Below are 12389 nucleotides of genomic sequence, written 5' to 3' on the forward strand. Positions count from 1 at the left end.
AGCCGGTAGAGCCTTTGTAAATATATCAGCCAGCTGAATCTTTGTAGGGACATGTAGTGGAATGATCATCCCTTTGAGTACTCTTTCTCTAACAAAGTGACAATCCAATTCAATATGTTTTGTTCTTTCATGAAAGATGGGATTCTTGGTGAGGTAGATTGCCGACTGATTATCACAAAATAGAAGAGCTAGTCGAGTATGCATCTCATTGAAATCCTTTAACAGTTTTTTCAACCAAACTATTTCACAACTTGTGTTGGCTAAGGCTCTATACTCGGCTTCTGCTGAAGATCTAGATACCGTGGGTTGCTTCTTAGATCTCCAACTTACTAGGGAATCACCAATGAAAATGCAATAACCTGTGATGGATCTTCTGGTTTCAGGACAAGCTGCCTAATCTGAATCACTGTAAGCCTTCAAATGTTCATCTGATTTTGAGGAGAAGAATACTCCTTGACCTATGGTACCTTTGAGATACCTTAAGACCCGATGAGCAGCTTTTAAATATGTCTATGATGGCTTATCCATGAACTGGCTCAGTACGTTAACCACATAAGTTATGTCCGGCCTACTGATCGTAAGATAGATTAATCTTCCGATTAATCTTCTGTAACTCATAACATTTTGTAACATATCTTGAGATGTATGACATAATTTGTGATTCAGTTCTATGGGTGTATGAACAACCTTGCAGCCGAGCAGTCCTGCATCCTCCAAAATTTCAAAGGTATACTTCCTTTGACATAAATGAATTCCATCAGATGTTCTTGCAATCTCAAGTCCCAGAAAATATTTCAGAGGTCCAAGATCCTTCATTTTGAATTGAGATTGTAAGTACATCTTAACTGAATCAATGGAAGCTATACTATTACCTCCCACGATAATGTCATCCACATAGACCAAGAGTGCAGTAAAATTATTGCCATCATGTTTGGTAAAAAGAGAGTAATCTGATGTAGACTGTTGGAAACCAAAAGCAATAAAAGAGGATGAGAATTTGGAATACCATTGCCGTGAAGCCTGTTTGAGTCCATATAAAGATTTATGTAGTTTGCAAACCATCCTGGTACTCGGTAGAGACTCCCCCTTCAGCTGATAACCTGGCGGCAGTTCCATATAAATCTCCTCATTCAAATTTCCATGAAGAAAAGCATTGTGTACATCCATTTGATACAGAGACCATCCACGAATAGCTGCCAATGCAAGGAAGACCTGGACGCAACCGGGCTGAAAGTTTCTTGATATTCTAGCCCCTCCCTTTGAGTATATCCTTTTGCAACTAAGCGTGCTTTGTATCTCTCAATGGCACCAGTGGAAGTAAGTTTAACTTTGTAAACATATTTGCCTCCCACTGCTTTCTTTCCTAGTGGTAACTCAGTGACAGTCCAAGTGCCGTTTTCCTCCAATGCATTCAGCTCTGAGTTCATAGCATCACACCAATGTTTATGTGCCACAGCTTCTTCATAGGATCGTGGTTCGTTTGTGAGGGAAAGTGAGAGGGTGTAAGCTTTATGAAGTGGGGAAAAATGTCTGTAGGACAAGGAGTCAGCCAAAGGGTGACTGGTAGAATTCTGAGAGAAGACTCTAGTATTTGAAGTAGCAACTTGACAGTGATAGTTATGGAGATAGGTGGGAGGTCTTCTAATTCTGCTCGACCTTCTGAGTGGGACGATAGAGTTTGTTTGGTCATTAACAGAAGGAATGTTCTCAGTCATAGAATCTTCAGGTTCTGACTCATGAGCACTTCCTGATCTAGGCAAGGAAGTAGTGTGTATGGTGGGATTATAAGCCAAATCCGTGTCATGAAGGGGAGCCGGAATAACTAAATCATTAGAAATGGGAAATTGTATGCATGTAACAGAATTGGGATTGTGAAAAGGAAAAGTGAACTCATGAAAGATGACATCTCTTGAGATGAATGTGTTTTGATTGTCCAAGTCATATAGCTTATATCCTTTAACACCAGCAGGATACCCAAGGAAAATACATTTTCTGGCTCGAGGATGAAATTTGGACCTATTGTGTTGTATGGTAGAGGCAAAACAGAGACAGCCAAATACCTTTAAGCGAGTATAGGATGGAATTGATGAGAATAGAATTTCGTATGGTGATTTATTGTGCAGTATTGGGGTTGGTGTTCTGTTGATGATATTTGTGGCAGTGAGGATTGCATCTCTCCAAAAATGTAAAGAAAGGGAAGCTTGAAATAGCAAGGCTCTAGCAACTGACAGAAGATGTTGTTGTTTCCTCTCAGCCACACCATTTTGTTGTGGGGTGTAGACACAAGTTTTTTGATGAAAAATTCCTACAGATTTGTAGAAACCTACCATGTTAAATTCCATGCCATTGTCTGTTCGAATTTGTTTGATATTGGTCTTCAATTGGGTTTGCACCATATGAAAGAAAGCTTGTAAGATAGATCTTACTTCCGACTTCAATTTCATAAGGTAAACCCAAGTTACACGGCTGTGATCATTCACAATAGTTAGAAAGTAATGGAATCCTTGAGTAGAAGGATGAGAATAGAGACCCCATATATCACAGTGGATAAGATCAAATGGACAAGAGGTAGAAATTGAGCTTAAAGGAAAAGGCTGTCTTTTCTGTTTTGCCAAATGACAAGTGGTACAATGATTTTGCCTATTGCTTTTCATAAGAGGAATATAGGACTGAAGTAAGTTCAGTCTCCGATCAGATAAGTGCCCCAATCTGCAGTGCCACAGATCAAAGGGTTCTGTTGCTTTGGTTGTGTATGCTTTGGAGCTGGTCTTGTGTTCCGAAAAGGTATGAGTCAAGTAGTATAGTCCTCCATGCATCTTAGCTAGACCAATCGTCTTCCAAGGTGACTGGACCTGAATGAAACAAAGGTTATCCCAGAAGACAAGGCAAAGAGATGAATGTTGTGTAAGTTTACTAACGGATAATAAGTTGAAGGTGAAAGAAGGAACACAAAAAACATGCTCAAGAGTCAGGGATTCTGAAATTTTGACTGAGCCTATGTGTGTAACATCGGCTTGTGAACCATTAGGTAGTTGGACCAATGCTTTCACTTTATGATTTATAGAGGTAAGAAATGTTGTAGAGCAGACCATATGGTCTGTTGCACCAGTGTCAACAATCCAAGGTACTTCATGAGCTTTATGTGGCCTATGATCCATAAGATATGTAAGATGTGAATGATGCTTAGTCGAAAATAAAGAAGTATCGGGGACACGTGTGAGGCTAGATAGGCAAAGATCTATACCCGCCATATTTGCAGAAGCTGAGGTGCTGCCAGTTTCTGTAATTGACTTCATCATGGGAGGAATTGGCTCTTATTGAGATGAAGCAGAGTTAAGGTTCAGCTGTGGAATTCCAGAGTTGACAAGGGCAAGAAGCTGCTGAACTTGAGCCTGGCTGAGAGACAGTTGAGGTGCCGCAAGGCCTTTCCCTTGAGTCGGAGAGATGACCTGGTTTGCTGAATGAGATGCCACAGATTTATTGTTGACTGAAGGGCACTTAGTCTTAGTAAACTTAAAATTAGGAGGGAACCCAATAAGCCTATAGCACTTTTTCCTTGTGTGCCCAGGCTTTCCACAATGATAGCAAGTGATCTCTAGCTTGTTCTTTGGTTTGTTAAGAAGGGATGCAAGTGCAGATGATTCTGGTGCAGGAAAGATTATAGCCCGGGCTTGTCTCTGCCTTGCCTCTTGTAATACCAAGGAAAAGGTTTTGTCCAAACTTGGTAAATGACTCATGAGTATAATCTGACCTCTAACAGAGTCAAAAGTATCATTAAGTCCCATTAAAAATTGAAAGATATAATCGAGTTCCAGATCCTCTCCTACTCCTTTGAGTGCGTCACATATGCAATGACCACAAGAACAGTATGGCAGAGGTCTATAATTTCGTAATTCTTCGCATATAGCATTTAACTGGGTGAAATATTCACTTACAAAGAGAGTTCCTTGAGTTGTTGAACTGAACTGCTACTTTAGTTGATAGATCCTGACATTATCTGGTTGTGCAAAGCGGGATTTCAGTTTGTTCCATACCTCCTTTGCTAATTTGATGAAGAGGACATTCGACGCAATCTTCTTTGAAATCGAATTTAATAACCAGGCAAGAATGAGGTTGTTGCATCGCAACCAAGGAACATATAAGGGATCTGTGACTTCTGGAGTAGGTATGCTTCCATCAAGGAATCCAAGTTTGTTCTTAATGGAAATAGCAAGAGAGAAGGATCGGCTCCATGACAAATAGTTTGAACCAATTAACGGAGGGGTGACGATCACGGTCTGGGCATTATCAGTATGATGAAGGAAGAATGGGCTATTCGGATCTTCAGAAGGAGTGAAGACATGATTTGGTGAAGTGGCTGAAGCTGAAGAAATATGGGAAGCTGCAGCCATTTATTGCTCTGATACCATGTAAGAAAATGAGGAAGAAGGGGAGCTGAGAAGAGCGAATATTCAGAGTTGAAAGAATGAATAATCCTCCTTTGCATTTGATTAATTCTATACAGTAGGTGTATTCTCATATATATAGATTTACAGCCATATCAAAAAGGGGAAACAAAATGGGAATCAAATAACTAATCCTGACAAAGAATCGAAACAGCCAAACAGAACGTTTCAAAAGTAAAGTAGCCATTGCCATCTTAAGAGAAATTTCAAGTTTGCCACTACAGGCGTGCCATGATACACTATTGTTCACTGTAGCAGCATATGGGAGAAGAGTTATACGATTCAGAATTTTGAGAAGAGATGATAACAACATTTCACTTTATGGGTCTTTCAAAATTTAAAAGGCGTTTCCAATTAGGACTCCTTCGGTTATAACTAATTATGATACTACATTTTTAAGAGCCAAAAGTATGTGGACGTCAGAGTTTGGCAAGAATTTTTTTTTTTCAACAGTGTATATATGTCGATTCAGGATCTTTTCTATGCCTATCTTTAAAATAAAGAGGCCTTGCGCGATCCTTCTAATGGTTTATCTTACGTACATATCTAGCACTCCTCATTTTAGAAATGAATTAGAGCTTTCTGTTTTTGAGATGGATAGCATGGCAATAATCCAAGCATGCACCGGTACTACGATGTACACAATCGATGCACTGCATACCATCTACTACTTTTTTTTTTTCTAAATCTTTTGATAGAAAGATCAAAATAGCTGTGTTAATAAGGATATAGCTCACTCATGATGGGAAAGAGGCTTGGGACTGATGATCATCGTGTTGGAAAATAATTCAACTAAATGCGATAGTTTAATTTTTAAGAATCTAAAAGAATTCTGAAATTCGTTAAATTTTATATAATAAAAATTAGAAAAATAAATTTCTAAGATAAACTTTTCAAAATATTTTAAAATCTATACTTAAAAATAATATAGGAGAGCCAAAATAGTAAATAATAGCGGAAAAAAAAACATCACGTTAAGAAAGATATATGGTATCATCACTTTGCAACACATAAAAATTTGAAATTAAATATGAATAATTCACGAACAAACCATAAAATTTGTGTATAACTTGATGAGAATTGAAAGTTCTGGCTCGATTAGTTTTTGAAGAATAATTTCAAGAATTATCTGAGAAAGAGAAAATTAAGAACAACTTAATTTTTTCAAAGTTAAAATAATATTACAACCTCCGGGTTTTCAGGTAGATTAGTTAAAGACCTGTCGGTCCCTCTCGCTAAACGAAATAGCTGTGCGCTTGCGGAGCTGCTTCTGCCATGGAGAGCCACTGGTTTAAAACTCGCCGACAATCTCCGAAGTCTTCTTCCCTTCGAAACAAAAAAAAAAGACGGACCCCAACAGTCGCCATATTATTCTATACACAAAAAGAAGTGAATAAAATGCGTTCAAATTACGGTCTTGATTCAAGTCCATAGAACTTATGTTGACTTCAGTCAAATGCGAGAGAGGGTTGGTGGAAGCGCCGGAGAGCAATAGAACACGTGTCAGAGTCCGGTTGGTCTGAAAGAAGGGGCCTACACATTTTTGACCAATTGATAAACGAAATGTCATCCTACACTTCGTGGTCAACTAAGCGTAACAATTTTCTTAGTGCTGGTCCCGCAATTACGAAGCAACTCCGCCTCGGTTTGAGGTTCGGAGCGCTCCGACTCGCCCGATTCCTGGGGCACTCATCCTCCCCTCCTATAAATATCCCCTGTTGCGGTGTGGCTCTTCATCTCGCCGTGGAGAGAGAGAGAGATATACCGGAAGCTTCGGGTCGCCTGCGTTGACGATGGCGGAGGACTTGACGGCGGGGAGATCTCCCGCGATGCGGCCGCCGTGGAGCGGCCTGGAGGGTAAGGTCGTGATGGTCACCGGCGCCTCCTCTGGCATTGGACGCGATTTGTGTGTCAATCTCGCCAAGGCCGGCTGCCGGATCGTCGCGGCCGCCCGGAGGACTGACCGCCTGAGATCCCTCTGCGAGGAGATCAACGGAGGGTCGGGGTCGTCGTCGTCGGCTTCGTCGCATCGGGTGCCCTCCTTCGTCCGGGCGGTGGCAGTCGAACTCGATGTGAGCGCCGGGGGCGCCGCTATCGAGGCCTCCGTGCAGAGGGCTTGGGAGGCGTTTGGTCGGATCGATGCCTTGGTGAATAACGCCGGCATTAGAGGTAATCTTGAAGTATTAAAACTTGTCTCTTGGTATAGGATTGTTTATATATTTACTTTTTACGAGTGAAATTTTGGGACCAGGAGGTTGTCTGGATTTATTTATTGTTTTCTTTTAATGCTGGATGAAAATTAGGGCTTTTAAGGTTGTGCTTGTAGAAATTGCTTCTCGGGAGAATCTTTGAAAGTAAATGATTGGAAATTTCTTGGCTTCTGTTCGATTTCCAGAGCACGGCCTTTGATTTAAGGTTTGGTTCATCTTTTGTCTTTCTCTAAGCTCTTCAGGACTTGAAGCCTTCGATGTTGGATTCTTTTTATTATTATTATTATTATTTATGATGATGATGATGAAGTTTGCGAGGAGTCAGCTTTTAATAGCTCGATAACAGCCACACATCTTGGTGCCTAGAAGATATCATTCATTTTCTTATTTTCTTATTTCTCACCTCTCTTTGTTACTAACTTTGATTGGGTAATCAGAGAAACTTTTTCTAACATCGGCGCTCTTCCTAATTATTTAAAAGGATTTTTTTGACTTTTCTAAAAGTTCAAATTTGCACAAATGTCTTTTTAAAATTTATATTTATTTTTGTATCCTTATAAAATACTATTTTTGCACAAATGCCTACGGTTCTTCCAACACCGTTAATAAATTATTTTAATTACAAATTAAATAGAATTATTTAAAAAGACAAAAAAAGAGTTGCATTTCTTTCTTTCTTTCTTTTCTGTTGGAGCACAACGGTGCGAAGCCACCTCACCATGAGAGTTGATGGTTTCGCGTTTTAAATTCCGGTATTATATTCTAGAAACCCCTTATTTTTATTTCCTCTATTTCTTATTGGCATGATTCACTGGTAGGTTGTCCATATATGCATATAAAGGATTTTAGTGAGTCTTTGCTTTCAGTGTCTTATGTTCTCCATATGGAGCCTTTTTTTTATCCTCCCTTTTCTAAGGGGTATGCATATTATGACAGTTTGTTTTTCTCCTTAAAAACATCAAACAACAGATAGATGGTATAAAACTTGATAACTCAGTGAAGAAAACAACAACATGCTGATTCTAGTTATATGCATTCTGCTATCTGATGGGCCTTGTTTCATTCTCAATGCTTTATAATTATGTTCTTATCTTACGTCTGCTTTGATGGGTCAACTTTAGTTGATTCCTAATCTGCACTCTATCTTATGTCTCTTTGTGTGCCTCAGGCGGTGTATATTCTCCACTAGATTGGTCTGAAGAGGAATGGAATCATGTTATCACAACTAATTTGACTGGATTGTGGCTGGTATCCAAATATGTATGCAGACAAATGCGTGATGCAAAACAGAAAGGTTCGGTAATCAATATTTCATCTATTGGTGGTATTAATCGTGGACAGCTACCTGGAGGAATTGCCTATACTGCATCAAAAGCAGGTGTAAATGCTATTACTAAGGTAATATTTCTAGAGGATGTAAATTCCCGATGCTGACAATTTTTTCCATTTTCAGAAGCTTAATTCATTATTTGAAAAAATGTACTTTAATTCCCTATATATAATCCTGGAGATCAATACTGCTTATTCATAGACCGGGCTGCATCTTTTGAGTTGTTGTATTAGGGAAGCTTGAAGAATGAATGGCATGATATTAACAGTTGCAAATTAGTGCCCATAATTCTCCCCGACAATTTGATGCACTTGTTCCAAAATCTGATCTCCTGCTTATCATGCTTGATGTTGTCTGTAATCATATTTGCTTTTTTGTAGCATGCTTGCATGCATGCATACATACATACATACAACTGATCAGAACTAAGAGTTATGTTGTTGGAATGTTTTCAGGCTGCATTTCAGTTGGCTCTTTAGCTTACAATATGTGCTAGGGAGATAAATATGATGTCAAATGTCATAGTCTTCATCTTCTCTCTTGACTCTTTTAAAATCTAGTAAATTTTAGAGGATTCCTCTTTGTTTCCATAACTTTACTATGACTGTTAAAATAGATCTTTCTACTTGCCAGCTGTTCTAGATTTCATGAACGTCTTCCTCTGCCTGGTGGCCTAGAACCTTGCACCAATTCTTAGAGGGTTACCGTTAGGTTGATAGTGTTTATGAGATTGTTCAATCATCTCATGGGACCTTCTTGACTTAAAGCTATGCTCCATAGCGTATCTTATTATAATGGTAAAGAGCTTGCAGAATAGTAACCATTGCTTTTGTTCTTGAGCTTTAGGCCGTGGTTGGTGATGCTATGGGACTTTCATTGTCCTTACTGCTGCCTGTCCTTATGTGAACTGTGCAGTTGATAGCGAGTGTGCCTCCATTAATTATGTCCTTGCATATATAACCTCTAGGAAGTGGGCTGGTTTTATGTCTAATTGCTCTGCATTTACTTTCAGATTCAATCATCTCCAACACTGCAAACATCTTTTTGTGTTGGAAACTTTAGTGATCATATTCATGACCTAAAACTGATGCTCATCTTTACAAAGCTTATAAAGCTGGTAGCTCTCCAGCTTAGCTGAATTTATACATATCAATGAACGTAATATCCAAGAATCTTTATATTGAAATTTTGTAGTTGTTATATTAGATCCTTACCCTTTATTACTGGGATTGATGTAATTGAGTTTTCTGGAATGGTAGGTTATGGCCTTGGAGCTGGGAGCATATAACATTAGGGTCAACTCTATAGCACCTGGACTGTTTAGTTCTGAGATTACAGCAGGTCTTATGCAGAGAAAATGGCTTGATAATGTGGCTAAGAAGACCGTTCCACTACAAACATATGGAACATCGGATCCGGCATTGACATCACTTGTCCGTTATCTGATTCATGATTCGTCAGAGTATGTGACAGGCAACATTTTCATTGTTGATGCAGGTGTCACCCTACCTGGCATTCCTATTTTCTCTTCCCTTTGATCTTTAAATAATGATTCATTAGATTTGGATCTAAATAAGTTGGTATACCTGTGGCGGAACTCCATGGGTCTCTCATGATTATTTTAAGCGTATCAATATGCAGACAGTTTGCCAGTTTATATTGTAATTGTTCGGCCATATCCATAATGAGTGGGTGGTCAAATTTATAGTTCCTCTTTCGCCCCTTTCTGACAGCAGCATGCAATTGCAGCTCTTAGTTATAAATATTTCTCTATTTTGCAATCTGGAAATCACAAACATGGTTCTACGTTCAATTGCCCTGTTTTAGGGCCTTTTCCTCATAGAAGTTTCTAACAAATATAGGGCTCGTTTGGTTCGCGGGAAGTATTTTCCCTCCTAGGAATATGATTCCTGGGAATCAGATTCCTAGGAAGAAGATACCTAGGAAAGTACTTTTGACATGTTTGGTTAACCATGGGAAAGTGACTAATTTCCAAAGTGCTTATGTTTGGTTGACCATCCACTTTCCTAGGAAAGTTATGTATAATTCCTATTATGCCCTTAATAAAAATTAGGTCTTTAATGCCTCTTTAATGCTTCTTTAATGCTGAAGGGTCTTTTTGGGAAAAAATAAAGGGCTCGTTTGGTTCGCAGGAAAAGGAGGGGGGAAAGTGTGGTCAACGGGAAAGTAATGAAATGCCTCTTGTTTGGTTGGAGTTTTCAAAGGAGAGAGATGGGAAAGTTGTATTCCCATGGGAATATGATTCCCACATTTCATGGGAAAGTCTTTCCCATGAGAAACATGGGAAAGTTACTTTCCCATGAGGTGGGAATCACTCTTTTTTTATTTTTTTCCAAAAAGACCCTTCAGCATTAAAGAAGCATTAAAGACCTAATTTTTATTAAGGGCATAATAGGAATTATACATAACTTTCCTAGGAAAGTGGATGGTCAACCAAACATAAGCACTTTGGAAATTTGTCACTTTCCCATGGTTAACCAAACATGCCAAAAGTACTTTCCTAGGTATCCTCCTCCTAGGAATCTGATTCCCAGGAATCATATTCCTAAGAGGGAAAATACTTTCCGCGAACCAAACGAGCCCAAAAAAGGAGTGATTCCCACCTCATGGGAAAGTAACTTTCCCATGTTTCTCATGGAAAAGACTTTCCCATGAAATGTGGGAATCATATTCCCATGGGAATACAACTTTCCCATCTCTCTCCTTTGAAAACTCCAACCAAACAAGAGGCATTTCATTACTTTCCCGTTGACCACACTTTCCCCCCTCATTTTCCTGCGAACCAAACGAGCCCATATTGACACGCTTGTCTAATGGTAACTATTTTGTGAAGTGGGAATCCGATTGTAATAAAATTCATCACTGAGCAGTGATGTGGAATCCGTCGCTCTGGTTAATGTTTTAATATTTTCTAGCTACAAAATTTGAAATCTTGAGGCTTCCAATATATTTGAATCTTTAAGTAGGTGAAACTCCAGGATTCTTTGCACAATTTGAATGGAATAAGTTTTTTCATCTTATGTATGTATTTGTCCCTGGAGGAGAAATCTGGGCTTATTCTCGTGGCATGCTTCTATTCAAAATTTCCTAGTAGGATGCATTAAATGTATCATTTATATACTACTGCTGAATCGTTGACACCATGTAGATCAAAGCAGGTTCCCTGCTAAAGGTCTTTAACTGATGTAACGTCACCATATAATGCAAATTTATTTGAGGATAGAAGTCGAGTTGATCTCATGTCATGGAATTGACACAGGATGATATTGCAAAGATAATATCCCATGGTCATAAATGCTCGAATGACTGCATCGTTTTGTGACTTGTCACCTCTGCTTCACACAAAGACCCGATGGTTGATAAATGCTCAAATTACTGCATCATTTTGTGACTTGTCGCGGGATCTAAACAAAATTTCTGGTTGGTATCTCAAACATTACCTGCTTGATCCTGAGTCCTCCCATAAAAAATTATCAGGTTTTTGAGACATGAAGCTCAGGATTTTGTACTCCTGAGGCCCTATTCGGATCTTCCAATGCCCAGGCAAGGGCGTATAGAATTTCTTATGACTAGAGATCGACGGATGAAGATATAGAAGTGATATCGAGTGCCACGAATTGTTCGCTTGAACTAACTGGTTGGAATGGAGCAATTGTAGGGCGTCATTCTTTTCGACTCCATTTCTGTAGATTTTGGTGTCGAAGTTTATCTTAAAGAAGATTTGTGATGCCAAAGAGCTGATTGGAAAAAAGAACTTGCAAAATCAGTTTTTTATTGCAGGAATCACAGCTTGTGTTGCAGTTAATCTTAAGATATATCTAAGTTTTAAATTATAATATAAAATTGAATGTGACTTCGAACTATTTAATAGATTATCTTAGGCGGAACGAAGAAATGGAACGATACAATAATAAAGCTGAAGATTCGATTGTGAGCACCACCCCAAAAAAAATTCAATCGTGAGAGCTAATACACGACGGATCTATGAAGGGTCTGGACCAACTTCTTCATGGAAGGTCTCAGTGAAGGATTCTCCTTTATGAGTGCGCCAAATGGCAATCCTCACCAATCTCTCGAGCCTCGCAGCGTCTCCCTTGGCCTCTACATCATCCTCCACCGACGTCTCCAGTCTCCTTTCCATACAAGCACTGCCTTCTCATCAAATCCCATCTCCAATTCTAAGTTCTTCCTGCAACAAATGATCTCCAGCAACATGACCCGAAAACTACAAACACCCCCCTTAGCTGTGAATTGTGATCCGTCTATTCTTGAACTACACAGGCACGACATGCCCTCCAGTCCCTCTTATATCAACACTTGTTCGGGCCATTTCGGCCTTTTTGGTCGCCGAGCATATGCTGTGACCATGGCTGGGGAGCCTGA

At 39.3% G+C, this 12389-nt stretch overlaps 1 protein-coding gene and 1 pseudogene across 1 annotated transcript; one reads left to right on the forward strand and one right to left on the reverse strand.

Moving 5' to 3' along the window:
- The first annotated feature begins 6169 nt into the window (after positions 1-6169).
- Positions 6170-9781, forward strand: LOC103720253 (3-oxoacyl-[acyl-carrier-protein] reductase FabG-like). The gene is made up of 3 exons (XM_008809864.4): positions 6170-6614; positions 7824-8053; positions 9245-9781. The coding sequence occupies exons 1-3, from the start codon at positions 6239-6241 to the stop codon at positions 9521-9523; spliced, it is 885 nt and encodes a 294-aa protein (XP_008808086.1). The 5' UTR covers positions 6170-6238; the 3' UTR covers positions 9524-9781.
- Positions 9782-10739: 958 nt separating this feature from the next.
- LOC103720266 overlaps positions 10740-12389 on the reverse strand; it is a 10121-nt pseudogene continuing 8471 nt past the window's right edge.

The sequence above is a fragment of the Phoenix dactylifera genome, unplaced genomic scaffold (genome assembly GCF_009389715.1).
Source record: "Phoenix dactylifera cultivar Barhee BC4 unplaced genomic scaffold, palm_55x_up_171113_PBpolish2nd_filt_p 000064F, whole genome shotgun sequence".
Lineage (NCBI taxonomy): Eukaryota > Viridiplantae > Streptophyta > Magnoliopsida > Arecales > Arecaceae > Phoenix > Phoenix dactylifera.